Source organism: Gadus morhua, chromosome 17 (genome assembly GCF_902167405.1).
Source record: "Gadus morhua chromosome 17, gadMor3.0, whole genome shotgun sequence".
Taxonomy (NCBI): Eukaryota; Metazoa; Chordata; class Actinopteri; order Gadiformes; family Gadidae; genus Gadus; species Gadus morhua.
Genome location: NC_044064.1, coordinates 16,976,338 through 16,999,215, shown reverse-complemented (window position 1 = coordinate 16,999,215; position 22,878 = coordinate 16,976,338). Strand labels below are relative to the sequence as shown.

The following is a 22,878-nucleotide window of genomic DNA, read 5'->3' as shown; positions in this document are numbered from 1 at the left end:
GCTTTTTCAATTTAGGTTTAATTGATGTTTAACAGATGTTTAACAACGTGTATAATTCATGTTTCAATGCCAATTCAAAATTCATATGAAGCGAGACGCATGACTAGGCTAATGGCCGTTAGCTAGCCTTCTAAAAATTCAAATTTAGTAAAGGATATGACTTGCTTCATTAGCTAATGTTAGCTAGCTGCCTAAAATTCAAATTAAGCAGGATGACTTTTGGCCTAGTCCCGCTTCATTCACTGTCCAAAAGCTAACTTTACTTGGCCAGTAAACATTACTTGGAAAATGATGCAAAAACCTCAGCAGGTGCCATCATTATTATTGTATGACTAATTAAGTATAAAGACATTATAAGCACAAATACTTGCCTGCTAACTGCAAAATGTGTGCTGATTCAACTGGCCACCCATTAGTAGGCTTTTTCACACCGATGCTGCGGCACTCGACAAGATTCTCTTTTTCCGTGTTTTCAGGATCAAATTCTATGACCCAATTTATGGGCACTATGCTAAGGGCGCCTTTATCATTCCCCTTCGACCAGCTCACAAGAGCAAACTTAGCTAAACGTAGCTAGCATGATGCAGCACACTGGCTAGCAAAGTTAGCCACTTTCATTTTCACGTCAAGTGTGTGTGTGTGTGTGTGTGTGTGTGTGTGTGTGTGTGTGTGTGTGTGTGTGTGTGTGTGTGTGTGCGCGCGCGCGTGCGGGGGGGTTGCCATACATGTTATACGCTCAGAACAGCCTCTGACAATAGATTTTTTTTCCATTCTTATTCTAGGAAGCTGGTTGAGGCCATCAACATGCATCTGTCAAAACAGGGAATGGTGAGTCATGAACATGACCTTTTGTGTGTATTTTAGTGACAATATGCTGCACTAAATGGCCACAATTTAATCAGATAACTGAAATAATAATCTTTCTTGATTAGTATCTATTTAGAATGTTGAGCAAAGTCTTGTGTCAGACCCAATGTTTAGTGGGATAATCGGAAAGCCCTCCATTTGAGAGATTTGGTGGCAAAAACTTATCATTGCCATCCACTTTGCAGGCGGTTGGCATTTGGCCCTTTTTTAAGAGAGTATTATTTTTTTGCTATGATGTATTAAATATTGATATGAATTACAGCTTACTTCAGGTAATTATAATGCAATGCATCCAACATGGATGTATGTGTATATACAGTATAACCATGTATACCATTCATATGCTTTTTCTTAAACTGGATCAGGAGTCCTCTGACCTCGACTCTGACGATGGCTCAGAAGACGGACACGATGGTGGTGGGATTACTGTAAGTAATCTACTAATAACTACTACTAACTGTTCTGTGTTTGACTGTTTCACTGATAGTACTTCCTCTAAGACCTCTCCGTTCCTACACAGCAGAACTTGGATCAGGAGTCCTCTGACAACAGGTCTGAAGATGCACATGATATTGATGACATTACAGTAAGTATTATTTACTTTTGCCTGGGATATTGGATGACTAGAATATTGTTTTGAACCGTTCTGTTCACTTTGCAGACATTTGACATTGAACATTTTGCTTCCTCCTCTTGTAAGAGAGTCCCTTGGAACCCCTGTTATTGCTAAATAGTGTTGAATTATAAAATATATTTCACATAACACAGAATCAAAATAATCAGCCATGTATACCATTATGCTTTGTCTTAAACTGTTCTCTATTCTCACACAGCAGAAACTGGATCAAGAGTCCTCTGACCTCGACTCTGACAATGGCTCAGAAGACGGACACGATGGTGGTGGGATTACTGTAAGTAATCTACTGATAACTACTACTAATCTACTGTTCTGTGTTTGACTGTTTCACTGATAGTACTTCCTCTAAGACCTCTCTGTTCCTACACAGCAGAACTTGGATCAGGAGTCCTCTGACAACAGGTCTGAAGATGCACATGATAGTGATGACATTACAGTAAGGAATTTTAACTGGCCAATGATCTTGCATATGATTTTGTTGTCTTCAAACTTACACTTGTTTGCTTTCTTTTTTCACCTAACCTGATGAGCCTAAGCCTTATTTTTACCCTGTATACACCAGAGTTTGTTAACTTTTCCTTGGACTTGTATTTTCCCCTTACAGAGGCTGCACACAGACCCTGAATCAGAAGAGCTACCACCAAATTTGAGCCAAACAACAGAGTCATCAATCTTCAGTTTTGAGGACAGTGTTGACCTTGGTGTGTTTGAACCACTATGGCAGTCTTTTACTGACTCTGAATCCATTGGCAGTGGAGAAGAATTTCCCATGGAAGACAGCACGGACAAGTCAGTAAATGAAGAATCATATTTGGGAGTAGACGTTAATGAAAGGCTTCCTCCAGTAAATGATGAGCCACTTTACACAGGCTCACAACTGACAAAAGCTCAGAGTTTTTTACTTATACTTTCATATGCTTTGAGACACTCACTTACTGGTGTGGCCCTGTCTGATCTTTTAGATTTGATTAATATCCACTGTCCAGAAAATGTTCTAACTTCAAAGCATCTGTTCCTAAAAGAGCTTAAACCAATACAAGGTCACCTAGAATGTCACATATACTGTCCTAACTGTGAATATTACATTGGTGACCAAGTCACTGAAGGGCAGTGTTCTGTCTGTAACTCTACATGGGATAGAAACAGCTCACAGAAGAATGGCAATTTCTTGCCCATCCAAACACAACTGGAACATCTTCTTCAAAGAGAAGATATTGCATGTTGTTGTCTTAATTCAGGAAATGGCACATGTAATTCAGAAAGCTATGATGACATATGTTGTGGTGAAATGTATCATAATCTGAACAAAGATGGTGGCCCACTAGATAGTCCAAATGCATTCTCCTTAACATTAAATTGTGATGGAGTTCCAGTATTCAAATCATCTCAGTATGCAATTTGGCCATTGCAAGGGATGGTAAATGAGCTTCCTTATCATGTCCGTAAAGAGAATGTTTTACTTTTTGGCCTATGGTTTGGTGCTAAAAAGCCAAATGTTAATACATTTTTGAAACCATTCACAAAAGAGTGTCAGTCATTGTCAACTGTTGGCTTCAAGTTACACAGAAACAACACTGTGAATAATGTCGTAGATTAATCGAGATTTAAAACACTTAGACTAATTCAAGAGAGAGAGAGTAAAAGAAATCGAGGGGTCCGGAGCAAGAATTGAAAAAGACTTTATCGTGAAGAAAAACAACAACGACAACAGCCTGAGTGGGTTTGCAGAGTCACTGGCGAACATAGACTCCAGCTCCTCTTTATGCACATACACACATACAAGAATTTCTTTGTCACAATGGAGGTTCCCTTTGTTCCAATGGGGTTTCCGCCTAGTCAATCTTCGTCTCAGCATGTTATCAACCGTGCCCTGGTCTGAGGTCAACATGGATTGACCTCGTTAGCCAAAATGAGGTCAACATGACTTGACCCTGCAGTTCCCAGGACATTTTCTGCTTACCATCTGTTATGAACTCAGGTTCTGCAAGCACAATGCTTTCCACAATTAAAAATATAAAACCTATTAATAATCATGGTTTACCATAAAATATACTCACTAATTTCTACCACACATCCCCCCTTTGTGATTACTAAGATCACAACAAAAACATAACAGTCGTTTGGGTCATATTTTGCACTACATTTGATCATCATTAAAAAACCTTTAAACATGTTCAGGAATCTCAACCTGGTTTAAGGCAAAAAAGATCTTATCAAATGTCTAACATGTCTAACTAGAATTCACACATAACACAGTATTTTCAGCATACATCGAAAATTAGCATTTCAGAATATATGACATAAAAATATGAAACTCAAAAATGATATTTCAAAAAATAAGTAAATAATAGAAATTAAAAACTAAAATTGTCAAGAAGCTTGCATGGATTTGGATAGCTCTGATTATCGTCATGTACTGGTATACTATATAATGTGGCGGGTTTAGGGCACCGTAGTTGCTTCTGTTCGCAGCCACCATGCCCTAGAACCCATTAGTCCAATGTCCATTTGTTCACACTGTCTGAAATGGTTGTGGTCACCAGTTAAGAGAATAGGACCTCCTTCTGATGTCCGATTCTCACATTCCGGTCTCCTTTCTAGTGTCACTCCAATCTATCTCTCCATAGAGCATCCTCTCCCACTCCCCCGACTCCTCTATGCCAGTCACCATGAGGGTCTTCTCTTTAGAAAGCCTGGATGCTATTACGGATCTGACTATGGGAATGCAGCAGCAGAAGATCAGACCCATCACTGTTAGTACTATTAAGAGCACTACACCTATCTTTGCGAACATCATTCCCCACATACCAAACTTTGTTTCAAGCCATCCAAACATTCCCTGATCATGGCCTGCGTTTTCCTTTAATTCTTTTCTTAAACGTTTTAAATTGTTCATCGCAAGTGTAAATGATTCATTTGGGGCAGTATTATTTGGAATGAAGGTACAACACATTTCACCTATATGAGCACAAACTCCCCCCTTTTCTGCTAAAAGCCAATCTAAAGCCAGTCTGTTCTGCCAAGCCACAGCTTTAAGAAGAATATATTCTCTCATATTTAATTTATACTTTCTGTTATAGCCACATGCATTCCTGACGTTACTGTTAAACACCATTTCATTGAATCAAATTGGATATGTAATTTACACCGATCTTTCCTATGTGCATGTTCATAATTCTGGCGGAGGGTTAATGCACATAGGTGTTGGTCATCCGACATAACAGTAAACACAAAGTCATTGACTTGGTCTTGCGGTGGTATGTGAGCATACAAGACTGTTTTCCCTTTGATGTCAACCAGTCCTGAATGATTTTGGGCCGGATTATCCTGTGTTCCTCTCTGGCTTTCTTCAGTAGGCCTACCACCCCCTAATTCCTGGCCCTTCCAGGTTTGTGTTGTCCCCGTGGTTTCATCCTTCCTCGGGGTCTGTGCTTGTGCAAGCGAAATCTGGCACAACCCGTAAAGGATCAGAAACAGGCTCCCCGTTTTCAGCATCATCATGCTGTTGTATCTCTTGGCTCGACTGGATCTGGTCCTGGGGCAGCTGGTCAGCCCCACGTGTGTCTGCGTCTGGCTCCTCCTCCTCACGGTCGTCTCTGCCTTTGGGTTGAGCAGCTTTTGTGCAGTGGTTGAGATGATACCACGTGGCACTTCCTTCCACTTGGATGGCTGTTGATGTTGCGCTGGTGACTTTGTATGGTCCTTCTCGCCTAGGCTCGTGGTCACCCGGCTCCACCCCCCTTGGTGGCTCCTTCTCCAACTCTGGAACTCTGCCTTTCTCTTGTTGAAAAATAAGCCTGTGTATGCCAGTTAGTTGTCCCATATAACGTCTTAATTCAGTTTCCAATTGTTCTAATGGAGGTCCTTTATGAGGCCCTCGAATGACAGGTGAAGGCATGGGTCGACCCGTAAACGTTTCATGCGGGGTTAGATGCGTCGTTCTGTTAGTTTTCATGCGATAACTCATTAGTGTCAGTCGTAATGCATTAGTCCTTTAATTTAGTACTCTAATTTAATTTTGTTAATCTTTGTCTTAAGCGTCCGATTCCTCTCTCCACCATACCTTGTGGTTTGAGGAATGTAGACACAGCCTAATCTTTGTTTGACATGCAGATGTTAAATCACTTGTTCGAGTGTTTTCTGAATAAACGCTGCTCTGTCGCCTGAGCTAATTTGTGACGGAATTCCAAACCTTGCCATGACTTCTCTAGTCAGAACCTTGATTACCGTAGCCGCACTTTGGTCTTCTGATGGGACTGCTTCTACCCATCTGTTGAACACTGTTTTTTCAAATATTTCACACTCATTTAGTTGGATGTCAATCATTGTTTGCAAGTATGGTGAAGAAAAACCTTGTTTTCAATTTTTTTCCTAATACCTCCCCCCTTGCGCAATGGTCAAAACCATGCGCAGGAAATGATAAACAAATCTAATAACGCCGTTGGTGCACCCAACGTCGAAAGTCTAACCTTAAGCATCAGTAAACTGAAACCAATCTTTTGGGAAGGGAAATCGAAACCAGTATGTCCAAATCCAAAGCCCAATGTGGGTGGGTTTACCATCAGCCGCCTGAAACCACGCTGTTCCAAAGTCATGCACTAAACCGAAAAAACGTACATGCGTTAGTGGCCTTCTATACCACAAAGGTAAAATAAAATGAAATAAAACGCGACATGCCCCGTTTCAAGACGACCTCTGCTGCCAGAGCTGACATATCTGACTCCTGTTGTTCCCCCTCCACCTTTCAACAGCCGGCTTTCCCTTGCAGTTCGTCACTACATGTTCAAGTGAGCCAGTGCTCACAGTGACTCTGCCAAATAATCGTGACTGTGCCTGAATTAGGTTGTCCCGGGCTTCAAGGTGGGATCTTACCCGTCGTTGGCTAACCAGCCTTCCATACTGGCTTACTGCAGGATGCCGTACCTGGGATACGATCAATCCCCACCTATATGGTGGTATAGATCGCAGAGTGGAGGGATGGAGACAGAGTCTTCAGCCGCATCTGCCTTATGCAGCCATATGTGTGCGTAATGAATACACATCAGGGTGACTATAAAACAAAAAATGATTTATCAGAGTTAAAATTATTAAAGTGTTGCAGCAGTATTAGTGGCATTTGAAGGTAAACCCACTACTTCCGAATCCAATTTGTCAACATAGCATGTATGACTCCTTCCCAGCAGATGTAGCGTCAATCCACCTATTGTCCTTAACTAGGGAGATGTGAAAGAAAACAAAAATCACAATATTAAAACTTGCATTTTCAATATTGGGCGACTCACTTTTGTCTTAACCGCTACTCAAAATCACAATTCTCTTCATAATCCTACCCGATTGCCCTTCACTATCTATTTAAATTGGACGACCTAATTAAACCTTTTATTCTACCTATTGCTTGCATTTAGTGTTTTCCATATTCTGATTCACTACTATACCAAACCCAAATCCTCTATGTTGATCTTAACTAGTTTATTAAACACTGAATTGATACATTGTTTCTATAGTAATTAACCATATTGTTTTATCTGAAGTGTGCTTGGGTATCCCCTTGTGTACTCTGTCACTCGGAGTAGGAGAGGATTCTCCCCTACCTCGGCAGCCCTGACACACACACGAGAACAGGTTCACACACACCCGTTCTTATTTTATTTTACCTATTTATTTTAAATTACATTTGTCATTGTGGATAACCTAATTTAGAAATTTGGATAACGTTTTATCATACTTATTTGGTCTAATTTTTAAGTATTGCCGATTGTTTTTTCTAAATTATAAGATCACTTTTAATAAATTGTCTATTACTTATCATAATCTCGAAGGAAATATTTTATTTGTGTTGTTATCTTGGCACCTAGACCTCGTCAGGCCCAAGCACCAAAATGACATCCACCTATCCACGCAGAGTCCATGGGTTGGGTCTGCTCCTCCTTTGATGAGTCACTTTACCCTGGCGCCATTGAACCCATTGACTCCTGTGGAGTGTGGTGTGCAGACAATTTTTTAACGCTAATTGCTCATGTTTTGGAGTCTAGATAATTATCCCTAAATCCTGTAATCACCATTTAACTTGCTCAGGGACATATCAACACTCAGCTAGGAGGAGATGGGGATCGAACCAGCAACCATTCGGTTACAAGACACCCTCTACTTCCTGAGCTAAACCGACCCCCAGCCTCCTCTCCGCTGATTTATTACCTCTGTGTCGGTCCGCGTCCGCCCTTTTTGCTTTCTTTACATTCCCCTCCCTTCTTCAGACACCTTCTCCCTCTGATCCAACCTTTTGTCTCACCAGTGCTCCGTGTACCAAGATGTAATGATCTATACCACATGGTGTTCCGACGCGATGCAGAGTCTCCAAGAGCCACAGAATCACCAATCCCAGTGGTGGTTCTATGTTTTCTCTAAAACAGTGGACATAGGTTACATTCAGGGACCAAATACAGAGTACATCCAAGCACACAAATAATCTATTCAGTACAATGCAAATTCAGTCTCTTTCTCTCTGTTGTCTCTCTGTCCAGCCCCCACCGGCGGGTTTTCCTTACTTACGTTCCTTCTCTCTAACTTTCTTTACCTCTTTTTATCTACTTCCTTTACTTTCACAAATCTCCATAACCATTTTCACTTTCAGTAATCCTTTCCTTTCCTTTCTTCACAAATCACTTCATCTGACCCCTCTAACTCAACTCAATGTAACTCTTTCTCACTCACTCACTCACTCACTCACTCACTCACTTATTCGCTCATTCACTCACTCATTCGCTCACATATACAACTTAAAATAAGAATTCACAGACTGTCATCCTTGGAGCTGTCATAGGTATTAACTGCGTGTGCTCCGAGAATCCCAACGTTTTGGTGAATTTTCCTGCCAGGGGGAGGTGTGAGGCATAATTTGGACCTACGCAAGTGTAAGTGGCTCCAGTGTGGGCCATCATTGGCGTGCCTCTATACTTTATCAGAACCTGCAGTATTGGTTCCTCATCAGCTTGTTTTGTGATTGCTACAAGCTGACCCTCCCCCTGTGGATTCTCTGGGCACCCCTAGTATCCCTGACCTACAAAGGGGCCCTGCTGTCCCCGGTTGTAGCTCCCTTGGTCTTGCCTCCCCTGATAGCCGTTGCCCTGTCCTTGTTGGGATGGAAAAGGGTTAGTGAAACAATCTTTCTTAGAATGTCCTTCCTGGTTGCACCCATAACATATTAAAGGACCTCTGCGTTGTCCTTGGGATCCTGGTTGTTGATTGTTTCTAAACTGTCCTTGGGGCCCCTGATTCTGTCTATTTTTATTTGTGAGGTTCCCATAATTATGGATGTGTACATGTGTAACAGGTGGAGTAGGTGACAGTTGGCTCTGAGGCTGTTGTACTGGGAGAGAAAATGCCAATCTTGGATAATGGTTTTGAAGTGCGCCCTGCTGGGCGGCTTGCGAATTTACTGCAGCTGGTTCTAAAACACCTGCCTGTCTCTTCTTATCTCTTTCCTTCCTTGTGAGATCTTCCAGCTGAAGCTGATATAGCTTCCTCTGAACCTCCTTGCTTTGTTCCTGTATTCTTTGTTTATTCTGACGATATTCATCCACTGCATGAACTAAATGGTCATTAAAATCTCTATGAGATCCTGATGTAGACAGTCCAATCACATCCTCTAGCTTGGCTTTGATTTGGCTGGGTAGTGTCTCTATCACAGAGTTTCTAAACATGACAGAGAACACCGGATGGATCTCAGGATCCTCATCCGTCTCCATGCGCCATCTGTCTACTTGGGCCTGCAGGTAGGATGCAGGGTTCTCTGTGTCACCAATAGGGAGACCTCTCATGTTTTTAGGATCCATACGGACCGGGAACTCCCTCCTGAGTGTGGCCCACAACGCCCCTCTGCAATGATCAAGTGTAGTCTCATCATACTTTCCATCCAGTATATTCAACCCTCCATTCCTCAGTACAAACTCCAATTTAGATAACCCCAATACTCTTGCCAACAGAGCTTTCAGGTCCCCCACTGCCATTAGCTTTCCCACTGTGAGTTCCTCAAATGTTCTAATCCATTTAGACGCCCCGTTAAGTATGTTAGGGAGTCTAGAAATGACTCCCTCCAAGTCCTGTGAACCCCATGGTTGATAATGGACCTGTTGTCCTTCGACTAGAATAGGATAGTTCCCTGGAGAAGTTTCGGGTGCTTTTTCTCCTCTCTGTGATCTCCTTGGTCTCCCCTGTGTTTCGAGTGCCAGGGAGTCCCATAATGCTGCACTACAGCAAGGCTCCTCTGGCCCTCGAAACGCACAGAAACTCTCTTCCCCATCTCTATCACTCCTCTGAGCCTTCGTTCTCTTTACTGATCTCTTTCCTCTCCTTTTCTTTCCTGGAGAAGGCCCCTCGCAAACCTGCTCATTGCCATCTTTCACATCTTCATTACTGTGCTCAACACCACTTGCCCCATCTTCGTCCTCATCTTTACTCTTACTAGAATTAATGTCAGTATTGTTACATTTATTATCTCCTTCATCTAGTGTGACTTCCCCTTTAGATTCTACGTTGTCTTTTAGCAATGGGTACAACGGTACTAGTTTGTGCAGCGGTGACTCAACCGTCAGAGGCAATGGTTGAGCCTTGTTGTTATTAGCAATTATATCTCCCGCCACTCTCTGTAATGTTCGCCACCTCTCTCCTTCCTCTAAGAACAAAGCTAGTACTAACTTTTCCCTGTCCCTCTTTGCTGATGCCGTTTTTCCACTTCTGTTATCTATGTAATTCCTTATTACTACCTCCATGTCCCTATACATTATTGGATCAAAAGTCCCTCCCATGGGCCATATAGTACCTGCTGCTTCTGTCCTTTCTTCCCAATTCTCAGAGATCTTTTTCATCTCACCTTTGAGCAATAGACGGTCTCTACTCAAAATCTCTACCGCTGTTGGTGCCATTTTTAATTATTTCTTTATTACTTTATTTATCTATGGTGAAGTACACTATTTATTAATAAAATTTATTTGAGTTTATTCTACTAGTTATTTTCTATACTTTACTGTCTCTAAGCTACAAATGTGAACTCTTCCCAAGCGCTCGTCTCCCTCCCTGCTTTGCAGGCTCCTGCTCGTCCCCTGTGTGTTTGCTCGTGCACGTGCAGTTAGAGTCAGCGAGATGTTTAAGTCAAAGAAGATTTACACATTTATTCAGTACTTCAACAAATTAACTATTCTCTATCCGTCTAATTTATTTATGATTATCAACTACTTTAAACAAATTAACTATTCTCTGTCCGCCTAATTTATTTATGACAGAATCAACAACAAAAAAATGAACCGGGTCGTAAAAACCTCCGAGGTGAGTTAATCCTAACACGACTTAAATACAGACAATAAGCCGGTTCATACAATTTTCTTTATCTTTATTAAAAATGTCCGAATTGTTTGTAATAAATTACAAATAAAAAGTTGACCGAGCGTAGAAACTGGCCTTTTGATTAATATATGAACGGTCGGATGGTACTCCAAACAACAAGCCTATTCCTCCAAAACAATGGCTGAATACATAAACACTCGACCAGATCACGAACAAACAAGAGACTTCTCAAAATACCAACTCAAACGGTACCCCAACCAAGAACCTTATCTATTCAAAAAGTGCAAGAAGCCTCCTTTCTCAAAAATGCCAAAATCGGAACTAGAAATTCACCATCAACTGGTGCAAGATTTGCAACTCAACAGCTCCAAGATTAGAATTGAAAATTCACCAATCGGCATCCCAAGGAAACCTCTCTAAAATAAAAATGAATTCATCGACGGCAATGAATTCCAACCCAGCTCTCTGGGATACTCTCAAACATCCAACAGGTACTTCAATCGACCTGTGGACCTGTTACTGTCCTATTGGAACTTTTCCACTAATTCGATCCTCTAGAATACAGACACAGGACTTTATAGGTCTATTTGACCAAAACCTCAAAACTCAAAATAACAACAATTCGTGTCAAAAATATAGAGCCACACAGCGTCTTGGTCATTTAGAACCACAGAGCGCGAATGGCCAATGTGCGCGCGCACGTCAATCTCTCCCGGAGCCCCCGTATCTCTCACTCGCTCATTTATCTATAATTTCGGTTCGTTTGATCGAAGAGACACTTTACCTGCTGCTCGGCATTCAGACGGGGCAAGAACAGATCAAACGACTCTATCCTATATATGGCAAGACAACTTACCCTTGAGCTCTGGTCGTATGATCCGTTCGCGTCCCGTCCTCTGGCCCGGCAGCTGGCGAGTCCCTATTTCCTCCTGGTCGCGACGCCAAATTATGTCGTAGATTAATCGAGATTTAAAACACTTAGACTAATTCAAGAGAGAGAGAGTAAAAGAAATCGAGGGGTCCGGAGCAAGAATTGAAAAAGACTTTATCGTGAAGAAAAACAACAACGACAACAGCCTGAGTGGGTTTGCAGAGTCACTGGCGAACATAGACTCCAGCTCCTCTTTATGCACATACACACATACAAGAATTTCTTTGTCACAATGGAGGTTCCCTTTGTTCCAATGGGGTTTCCGCCTAGTCAATCTTCGTCTCAGCATGTTATCAACCGTGCCCTGGTCTGAGGTCAACATGGATTGACCTCGTTAGCCAAAATGACCCAAGGCTGACAGGGTGAGGTCAACATGACTTGATCCTGCAGTTCCCAGGACATTTTCTGCTTACCATCTGTTATGAACTCAGGTTCTGCAAGCACAATGCTTTCCACAATTAAAAATATAAAACCTATTAATAATCATGGTTTACCATAAAATATACTCACTAATTTCTACCACAATAACTGTAGAGTGATAGCAGCTGTTATGATGTGTGATTCAGTTGCCAGGCCCATTATGCAAAATATGACCCAATTTAATGGCCATTATGGGTGCAGCCTCTGCCCACATCCAGGTGAACAAGTTCCAAAGGGAAATGGAACCGTTAGGGTATATCCATACAAAGATGTTCCAAAAAGAGATCATGCTACAACCCTAAGGGCCCTTACATAGTCGACGCAACGCTACGCTTACGCGTCCAAAAGGCTACGCGACGCGACGCTTCGGCCGCCATTAACGTCGAAGCGTAGCAAAACGCGTCCTCCAAATTTTTGATACGCGAAGCGCCGATCCATGCAATACCAAGCGTTGTCGGTGGGGGCGATACTGCAAATATTGTACGTTAATTTCAACTATAGGTTATATTAACGGAAGAAAATTCGAATGAAATGGCGGGCGAAGAGGAAAAATTGTGCGAGCAAATAAGATTATACCAGCATATTTATGACACTTCATCCGTGTTACATTCAAACAAAAATGCTTTGGAGAATGCGTGGAGGGAGGTTGCAACTGCCATGGAAAAATCGGTTGCAAAAGTTAAATCAGACTGGAAAGCCGTCCGGGATAAATACACCAGAGCGCATAAAAAGTGGAAGATCGCCTGCAGAAGTGGGGCTGGCCAAATAACTTTCGGCTATCCTAAGATCCTGACCCAACTTAGCTGGTTGAGTGAGTTCATAAGGCACAGGTCCACCGAATCGAATTTTCCGGTATGTAGGCATAATCAACGTGTGTGTGTGTGCGTGTGTGTGTGTGTGTGTGTGTGTGTAGAGAGAGACTGTTCAATGTAGGTAATGGTAGGCTATTTACTTGGTCAGGATGTTTGAAAACAGGTGTCTTTCTGTAGGCAGGTGAGGAAGACGATGAGGAGGAGGAGGAAAGGCCTAATTTCCAGGCAGATCAGGCACCTCCATCAACCCCCAACCCCGTCTCATCCCTATCCCAATGTCCACTTCCATCTGACCCTCTAACCACTACCTCTTCCACATCTCACCCTCCCACCACTGTGATGGCTTCTACCTCTACCTCTTCCCTTCTTCCACCCCACCCTTCCCCCGCGACACGAGTGGCTTCTGCTACCTCTTCCTCACTATCCGACCCGACTTCTGCCTCTACCTCTTCTCTTCTTCATCCCCACCCTCCCACCACCCTCCAAGTTACCCCATCATCTCATACCCCGACGTCATCAGCCTCCCGTGGGGGCAAAAGAAAAAGGAAAAGCGTCAGGCCGAATGCAGATCCATGCGAGGCTGCCCTCCTCGATAGGCTGCAGGAAATTCGTCAGGATAGAGAGAAGGAGATGGAGAAGGCGAGAGAAAGGGAGAGAGAAAGGCTGGAAGAGAGGGAGAGAGAGAATGAGAGAGAGAGGGAGAGAGAGAGGATGAGGGAACGAGACATGAATGACATTCACTTCTCCTTCACCAATTACCTTTGCCAATTCTTGCGAACCCTTCCACAGGGGCAAAGTTCTTCTTTGATGCGCGACATCAAACAGTTGATGCGGGATTATGAGATTTAATGATTTTCTTGTCACCCGATGTTCCGATGTTCTTTCTATTACTGGCCTTATTTGTTTTAGCCTATTTTAATTAATTACGTTCACGTTCTTCATGTTCTGTGTGTTCAATTCAGTTCAGTTCAGTGTTCAATTCAATTTTATTTGTATAACCCTTAATCACCATTACAGTCTCAAAGGGCTTAACAGGCCAAATATTTGTGACACCCCCCTTTACCCATGCCCCCACACGGGCAAGAAAAAACTCCCTTGAATCAGCAAGGAAGAAATTTTGAGAAGAAACGCAGTGTAGGGGATCCCTTCTACCAGGGATGGTCAGGAGTGCAATAGCCACCCTTCCTCTTCTGACCACCATTGTACACTGTATTGTATTGTAGTATTGTATTGTATTGTAGCACTTAACTGTGTAGCAACTGCAGCAGCTGCTATCATGTCTGTAATACGGGGAATTGATTAACCTAGCGATTGTGGTACTTGCACTTGGTTCTATGAACATCCTTTCTGTACCGACAGCGATATATTGATGCACTTCTTATGACAAATGTACTTATTGTAAGTCGCTTTGGATAAAAGCGTCTGCTAAATGCCCTAAATGTAAATGTGCCACAATTGACATACAGGTAAATACATGCACATCATATTAAAATGGTGATAATTTCTGTGGACATTATGCGCTATAGCTTTGGCTATAGGCGTACAATTAAATAATTCATTCATCTGTCAAGGCAGTAGCTCGTTGTGTAAACATTTTATATGGATATGAATTAATGAGTTTGACGTAAACCAAATTAGTTAACTTGTGTAATGTGATAACTAATAAATTAGAAGTCATGTTTCCAAGTGAACAATACGTTTATTGGTCAGTGCCCAATCGTAGCACATTGTACTGGTGGGGAAACACGCCAGCATCCGACAGAAAATAATCTGCCAGCTGCTCCCTGACAAGGGCCGCTCTTTGAGATGGTCTGGCTCTGCCGACCGAACACCGTGGTCCGTCGACCATATTCCGGTCCCCCTCGACATGCTGCCTCCACTCTCCAGGCTGGACCTCTCCGGTGTCAGCGGTCGTATCCACAAAGGAGGCGGGCATGTATCTGGCTCGTTCGGTGGATGCCAGGAAGTTGTGGAGAGCCACACACGCCTTCACAATCTTCACCGCCTTTTCAGGTTGACAGTCAATTGGACGGCCAAAGATTCGGAAGCGCGCAGCCAATATGCCAAAGGCATTCTCCACTACGCGTCTCGCCCTGGCCTGTCGGTAGTTGTAGATGCGCTTCCTATCCTGCAGGTTAGTACCTAATGAGAAGACAAATAAGTGTCATGCAGGAACACAAAACAGATGACAGAACAGATGACTTGGCTGACTCCAACTTTACACGGCTTTTGAATAGTAATGGTCAAGTGTGCCATTGCGCGCACTGTGTGCCTGCCTGGGTAGGCTATGCATTTTTTTTCGTTAGACTAATTCATGTATAATTAATTAATGTAATTAAAACAATAAATAGATATTCAATATTTTTATTCTCACCTGGATAGGGACGCATCAGGTTCACTTGTAGGGGAAAGGCCTCATCCCCCAGAAAAAAATAAGGACTGGGCGTTGTGGTGCCTGGTAGGACAGCAGGGGCGGGTAGATTGAGGTTGCCCTCTGCCAGTCTGGATCCGAAGGCACTGCGACCCAAGACACCTCCATCGCTCTCACGCCCGTATGCGCCAACATCTACATAAATGAATCTGTAGTTGGCATCAGCAGCAGCCATAAGGGCAATTGAAAAAAAACCTTTGTAGTTGTAGTAGTCACTTCCCGATCGTGCTGGAGCTCTGAGTCTGACATGCTTCCCGTCAATCGCCCCGACACACAGGGGAAACTGCCACTGCCTCCAAAATTCCTCCGCTATGTCCTGCCACTGACAGCGGGAAGGAAAGGCCATGAACTCCCCCTGAAGGGCGTCCCAGATGGCAGAACACATCTCCTCCACGATGCCCGACACAGTGCTGGTGCCCATCTTGTAGCTCGCCGAAAGAGCTTGCAGGCCGATGCCGGTTGCCAGGTACCTCAAGGTAACCGCAAGCCTTTGGGAAGCCCCGATCGGGTTCCGGTGGTTTTGGTGCGAGTCGGGAAGGTAACGGATGACTCGCGAAAGGAGATCATCGAACTTTGGCGCCGACATACGGAAATATTGGAAATGCCTCTCCTCGTCCAGGCTTCGCATTGGAAGCACCAGAGAAACAAATTCCCCATCCCGATCTCGTGTGGTATTCAAAGGGCGCACATACCACCGCCTATCTCTGCGCTTCCTGCGTTGTCGTTGCCGGTGTAAAAGGAGCAATAAAATGCACTCTTCTTCCGTAGACATTTTGATCGGAATGGCACTCGGAATGTCGCCCGCAATATAAGCCGCAAAAACACCGGCGATTCTGCTGCCGCCCGTGGCGTAAGTGGTGTATTGCATGTAATGCAATACACCACTACGCCCGCGACGTTCGCGTATGCTGTGTAGACTATGAAAGGAAGCGCGACGCTCGCGTCACTCACGTCGTTTACGCGCGTCGCTCGCGTCGACTATGTAAGGGCCCTAACTGATGCAAGGGAGGCTGTGCACACCACCCAATCTGTGAGAGGCATTAAAGGGGTGAAATGTCTTGTCAACATCCCACACTTTGACATCATATCAGGAATGCCTCCTGACCATATGCATAATATACATCTTGGAGTTGTTAGGCAAATGACAAGCATGTGGCTGGATAGTGAACACCATGGGGAGCCATACTATATCGGTAATCGTATTCCTGAGCTCGACCAACAACTCATGAGAATTAAACCACCTTGCAATATCACAAGAGTGCCCCGCTCTTTTTAGCAAAGGAAGTTTTGGAAAGCCAGTGAATGGCAGAACTGGTTACTGTTTTATAGCATCTTTGTGCTAAAGGGAATACTCCCCCATGCATTTTACCAGCACTGGTTAATCCTTGTCACCTTCATGTATTTGCTATGTAAGGACACGGGTCACATCAGAGGGGTTAAAAAGATGTGAAAAGCTAGTTGTTGAGTTTGTCAAACAGTTTGAAACACTGTATGGAAAGGCAAATGTGTCATTTAATGTACATTTATGTCTTCATTTGCCAGACTCTGTGAGAAATTGGGGACCTTTGTGGGCACATTCAGGATATATTTTTGAGTCTTTTAATGGCGAGATACTGAAGATGTTTCATGGCACGCAGTGTGTTCCCCTACAAATAATGAAACAATTCACATATAGACAAGTGTTGCCTCTTTTGAAAAACAATGCACTCAGAAATGCTGTGCCTAAATGTAGCTGTATAACAACTTGACTGGTGAAAAAAAGCTGAAACAGTTTGAAAGAGTAGCAGATCAAGTTGTGACCCTTGGTCTACACTTTGTGCGAAAACTTACTAACGAAGAGATGCTGGCTATGAGAGAGACATTTTCAGTCACCACGGATACAGTTGTGAAAATATTCAGCAGGATTTTGGTCAAAGGAGAACTGTATTACTCAGAGCAATTCACTAGAGTAAAGAAAAGGAACAGCTTCACTGTTTTGTTGGACAATGGACACATAATCACTGTGTATTATTACATTGTGGTAGAGAGACTTGATAACAGAAAATGTTTTGCTGTTGGAAGACGGTATGACAAATCACACAGTTCAGTTGCAAATTTAGAAAATGTGGTTGGCTTGAAAAGAGTGTTACAAGGCAGGAAACAGGTTTTTGATGTGATGAAATTCAATAGGAAATGTATGTTAGTTGATCTGCCACATTATGCCAACCTTTATGCATGTATTCCTCCGCGTTCCAGTGTGGAGGACTGAAATGCCATGTTGATTATGAAATGTCATGTGGAGAAATAAAAAATTGGACTCTTGTACTTTTTGCTGTAATGATTTCTTTTAAAATACTCTGCCACTTACATTTTACCATATATGAATCAATACATAGCCATATATAGTCTATCCATATGGCTTTATAATGTAAAATATTATGAATGTCATGCTAAATGTGATATGGAGCCTGGAGCTTGCTTAACTCATAAAAAAAATACTTTGTTACAATAAACATCACATGCAATAATGTAATACAGGTTTGTTTGCACAGCAATACATTCTAAAATATATTAATCAATACATAGCAATATGTTGTCCATCCATGTATTGCTATATATTTTCAAATATATGTCTAAGTTTCTCATATATTGAAATATATTTCCCAATGTATTGCAATATAAATTCTAGTGTATTGCAATATACTTTTGTTTCATAAGGGTGATACCGCACCATGGGCCATCAGTCATCTTTATGGAGTGCATCGCTAATTAAAGTCTGAATAAAGTCCAGCTGGGAATGCTACAGGCCTAATGCGCCTCCTTTTTGAAAAGTCGGACTAACGGACCTTCGGACCAATGGGTTTCGTTTTCGGAACATTGAACCGTCGGAATAGTGGCATGTCGATCTAATGGGAAATATTTCGGAACATTGAGACGTCGGAACAATGAGGCGTCGGAATTACGGGCAGGCCCCTTGCATACCACATCAAACGTGCATATGTCTTAGCAAAGTGAAGTAAAGTAAAACCTAGTTTTATCTTTACTTATTTTATAGCTATACATGTCCCGGACACGTTCATTACTATTTCCAAAACAGTTTTTTTAGCCACGCAGGTCCCAGACCTAACTATACCATTGCATGAACAGTATTTATTATTACAATTATTTAGTTTTTTGTTGGTCAACATCAAATCGATACATTAATTCAACCTTCTGACTTACTGACTTACTCGATTTCTCCCCGTGTGAGCCCGTAATTGACAACTCTCCCGGGGCCTCCCCATGAGCCCCACCGCCACCACTCCCCGTGTGAGCCCGCGATTGTTAACTCTCCCGGAGCCTCCCATTGAGCTCCACCGTTACCACCTCAGAACACTGCAGGAACACTTAGTCGATTAACGCGTGGCTCGGAGGCTCCCAAGGAGTGCCACAATCCTACGTCTTGACACCTGGTGCAGTCGACGAGTGGCTCGTGGGCTCCCAGGAAGTGCCACAATCCTACGTCTGACACCTGGTGAATCTTGAGCTAGGTCAATCAAAACCGTCTAAACTAGGTAGAATAAAGAGTCATCCAAACTTACAACAATTATGCACATCTTGGTATTAAATATATGGTGATTCTATAAACAAAACAAAAACTGAACCTAAAAGAAAAATTCAGAAGTTATCGGTTGAAACAAATGTTATTGTAATTGAACTACAGCAGTTGAGCTAATTCCCGCCTTGTGCACCGGTTAAAACCATGTGCATCATTTATTAATTAAACATATTATTTTAGCAGTTGAACCCCGTGTCTATTTGAACCATCCTGGTTCCCTAATATCAATGTGCATGACACAACCCGTGTCTATTGCACTCCTGTTTTGATACACAAAACGCATGTTGAATAGACAGAAGGGCTTAGCAACCTGAAAAACATAATGTCTGAGTGTTAGGCATTCGTTACTGCATATACTGCTATTTCCTGAAGAGAGAGAGAGAGAATATTAAGAAATGTAAACAATTAAAATGACGAATGCCGGGCATCCATCACTGCTTGGGTTGCAAAGGCCTGAAGAGAAAAAATAAATTTAGTACAAATGTAAACATTTACAGATCGTTTAAACTATTAATGTTGGTGAATCAAAAAACATTGATTACAACCTACACAAATATTTGCGTGTTTTGCCGATATCAACTAGGGACTGGCTCCCTGTATTTCAGCACTCAGACCCTCAAATATACAAACACTTAACTAAATTTACATCCTGGTTCCAGCACATGGCTAGGTGTGAGGGTGGGAGGGGGCAAGGGGAAGAAAGAACAATAAGACAAGAACTTCAATTTAACTTACAATGGAGAGGCGAGTGGCCTTCTTTAAGCAATATAAATAAGGAAGGGTAGGGGAAGAGAGTGTTAACAGGGACAAAGGGTGGGGAGGGGGGGGATCTGACGACCGGACCTGTGAGGACTGGGACAAAGGGTGGGGGGGGTACTCGTGTGTAGGGGGCCTGGATGGGGGGCGGTGGGGACTTCACGTGTGTAGGGGGTCAGGGGGTCTTTTACCTTAATAATTCATCGTCTTTAATAACAAAATACCAATAGACTTGAATGTAAAATGAAGCATGCAGTCTTGGGTGGCATTTAGCGGATCGGCAGATAAGATAGTATACACTCCGAACGTCCGCTATGGTGCTACTGCTTAGGAACACACACCGTGCCGGCCTCAGCGGAGAAGTGAAAGATAACTCTCGTTAATATACCATTTTGGCCCGATCTATACAGAGACCGATAGTGGAGGTTTACCTCTCAACCAGTACCAGGAACGATTGTTAACGACGAGCACTCAAAACAACTCAAGCGTAAAGAAAGGGGGGAGGGAGGGCCTTCAGAGTTCCTTGCAACCGTTGATCTACACGTGTTGTTATGCTAGGCCTCTGGAGCAGCACGATCGACAGTGGCTAAAACAAACTTACACCTAAATGTTCTTATAACCAATCCTATTTCAGATTAAATCTTTAAGACAATGAGTTCTACTTACCTCAGACTTGTGTGGCCTGTTGAAGTTGTTTTAGCGTCGCGCCCGCCGGGATTCTCGGGACTTTCTTCCAAACGTCGGGGGTCACCAAATATGTTACATATTCTTGAAGAAAGTTGTCCAATCCCGGGTTGCTTTGAACTCACTTCATTTATTAAAGTCGTCGGCATGTTTCGGTATGGTAACTGAAGCTATACGGAGGGAATTGTATCTAACACGTGGAGAGGAAAATACCGTGATCTACTTCAAGCCCCCGGGCTTAGGCCCGGTGGCTCTCCGCCGTCAACCTATTGATCTCTGCCTCTCTCTACTTCTAGTCCACAGGTAGAGACCGTCAAGTGGGCGTGGCCTAGTGGGCTTGGCCGGGGTAACGTAATGGCTTCGGCTTCTTCAGGTGATGCCTTCTGTGGTGGAGCAGCCTTCAATAAGGTCTTGCTCCCCTTGTGGCTATGTATAGTATTTACGGCTTATATGTTTGGTCCTGCTTCATTGGGTCTATGTGTGGGTAGCTTAGATTCTTAAAATACGTAACAGGTGCACGCCTGCCTTGCGCTAAGTTGTTGACGGGGGGGGGGGGGGGGGGCAACCCGGGCAGCTGCACCGGTTGCACCGTCGATATTTACGCCATTGATTAATAATATCTTGACCATTAAATAAATGCCTTAAATAAATGCCGAATCTGTATCTCTCATAAAGAATATCGTCAGACAATGCCAAGGGATCGGTTCGGTCCCGAAAAACCCTCTGTCTCCAGAGAGACGCCTGTACGAGAAGTGGAGGAGGGGCTAGGAAGCTGCGCACGCCGATATAAGTAGCCGATTTCCGGGTAGACTCGCTGAAAAGCTGCTCCCGACCAGGTTTGTTTGCGAGCGTAAGTCACCATGGTGATACAGCGACGCTTAAAGAGATAGACTTTCATGGTACAGCTAACCCAGGCTTTCAGCTCAACATACCTCGCTAACCCTCTAATCGAGCTTCGTAGTACAGGCCCCTGGATTGGGCTTCGCGGATTTGTTTACCGGCGTTGCTATTGTTACCGGTCTTGCGTGTTCCAACGGTTTATTATTCACTGCCTCTTCCGTGGTTATTACAATATTATGAATAGACTGCTCTGTAAAAAATAAATAATAATAATTACACCAGATAATTTTTCAGTCGCACCGGTGCGCCCAAATAAAATATTTGGTCGCACTACCCCGAATTCTAGGCGCATGTGTGCCCAAATTAGGCGCACTCTGGAGCCCTGATTCAGGCGCAACCCTCCCGGCCACATTCTCCGTCCCTTCTTCAGAGGAGTACTTGAAGGAGCTCCATGCTTGCTGGAGGGACACTAGGGCCCTATCCAACTCGACGTCGGATGCCCGGACCTTGGCTGCCATGCAGAATGCGGCACATGTTGGGCTGGGCCGCATGCCATCAGTCGAGCCTGCCATCGCCTCCCTAATTCTGGCTCCTGATGAGGCTCTGAGGCCAAATGCCAGGTGTCCTCGGCCACAGTGCAGGGTCACAGACGACCTCCTGTCAAAGGCCTATGACGCAGCGGCGCGCATGGGTCGTATTGGGAACTCCCTTTCCCACCTGTTGCTGGGTCTTTCAAACTCTCTGCAGCAGGCCCAGGTCGAGCCGTCGCTGCAGAGTCTGAGTGACGCCTAATTGCAGGCTTTTGCCCTCATGTCGAGGGAGTTAGGGCGCACTATGTCCACCCTCGTGCAGACTCGCCGCCAGGTGTGGCTTGCGCAGTCGCCCCTGACAGAGACATGTAGGAGGGTCCTTCGTGCGGTGCCGGTGGAACCAGGGGAGCTCTTTGGGTCAGCTGCCCTGGAAGCACTGGAGGGGGCTGCCCGAGCTAGGCAGACCAGGCAGCAGCTGTCCGGTCTAAATAGGAGTGTGTCCGCTCCTAGCAGGCCTGGGGGCCCCTCGGCAGTCCCCCAGCGACCTGATTACTCCGGTGGCTGCGCAACAGCCCACGGAATGCTTTCGGTCCCCCGAACGCCTACCTTCCTGGCAACTCCGTGCCCCACAACCCAATCGACGTACCCCCAGAGCCTCAGAAGGCCGGGGGGGCAGGCGCTAGGCCCTCGGGGCCGGTCGTCGGGTGTTTTTCCCATCAGCAGCTCAGTTACTGGGCTGCCTGTACTTCAGACCCTTGGGTGGGTTCCACCTTGACCCAAGGGTACGAATTGCAGTTCCGACGTCGGCCCCTAGCCTTCAGCCGGGTCAAAATGACTGTCGTCAACGACCCGGCAAAGGCCTTAGCTCTGGACCAGGAGTTGTCCACCCTCCTGGCCAAGGGGGCAATCGAGCCAGTCCTCTGCTGCACCCCAGAGGATTCTACTCAAGGTACTTTCTCGTAAAGAAGAAAGATGGCAGATTTCGCCCAATTCTCGACCTGAGGGGACTCAACAGGTTCCTAAAGGTCCTGCCATTCCACATGCTCACCGCATC

General features: G+C 44.1%; 2 protein-coding genes and 1 long non-coding RNA gene across 3 annotated transcripts; all 3 read right to left on the bottom strand.

Annotated features, from left to right (window-relative positions):
- Positions 1 to 3,167: 3,167 nt before the first annotated feature.
- LOC115529838 (uncharacterized) lies at positions 3,168 to 12,161 on the bottom strand. The gene is made up of 2 exons (XR_003973656.1): positions 12,105 to 12,161; positions 3,168 to 3,400 (listed from the first exon to the last, which is right to left on the bottom strand). It is a non-coding gene; the product is annotated as an uncharacterized LOC115529838 (long non-coding RNA).
- On the bottom strand, positions 5,717 to 10,334 carry LOC115529837 (uncharacterized). Its single transcript, XM_030338920.1, has 2 exons — positions 7,700 to 10,334; positions 5,717 to 5,774 (listed from the first exon to the last, which is right to left on the bottom strand). Exon 1 carries the CDS (start codon positions 10,306 to 10,308, stop codon positions 8,548 to 8,550), a length of 1,761 nt encoding a protein of 586 aa, XP_030194780.1. The 5' UTR covers positions 10,309 to 10,334; the 3' UTR covers positions 5,717 to 5,774; positions 7,700 to 8,547.
- A 2,386-nt stretch (positions 12,162 to 14,547) lies between the features above and the next one.
- Positions 14,548 to 16,374, bottom strand: LOC115530040 (protein ALP1-like). The gene is made up of 2 exons (XM_030339222.1): positions 15,381 to 16,374; positions 14,548 to 15,148 (listed from the first exon to the last, which is right to left on the bottom strand). The coding sequence occupies exons 1-2, from the start codon at positions 16,303 to 16,305 to the stop codon at positions 14,706 to 14,708; spliced, it is 1,368 nt and encodes a 455-aa protein (XP_030195082.1). The 5' UTR covers positions 16,306 to 16,374; the 3' UTR covers positions 14,548 to 14,705.
- Between the last annotated feature and the right edge of the window lie 6,504 nt (positions 16,375 to 22,878).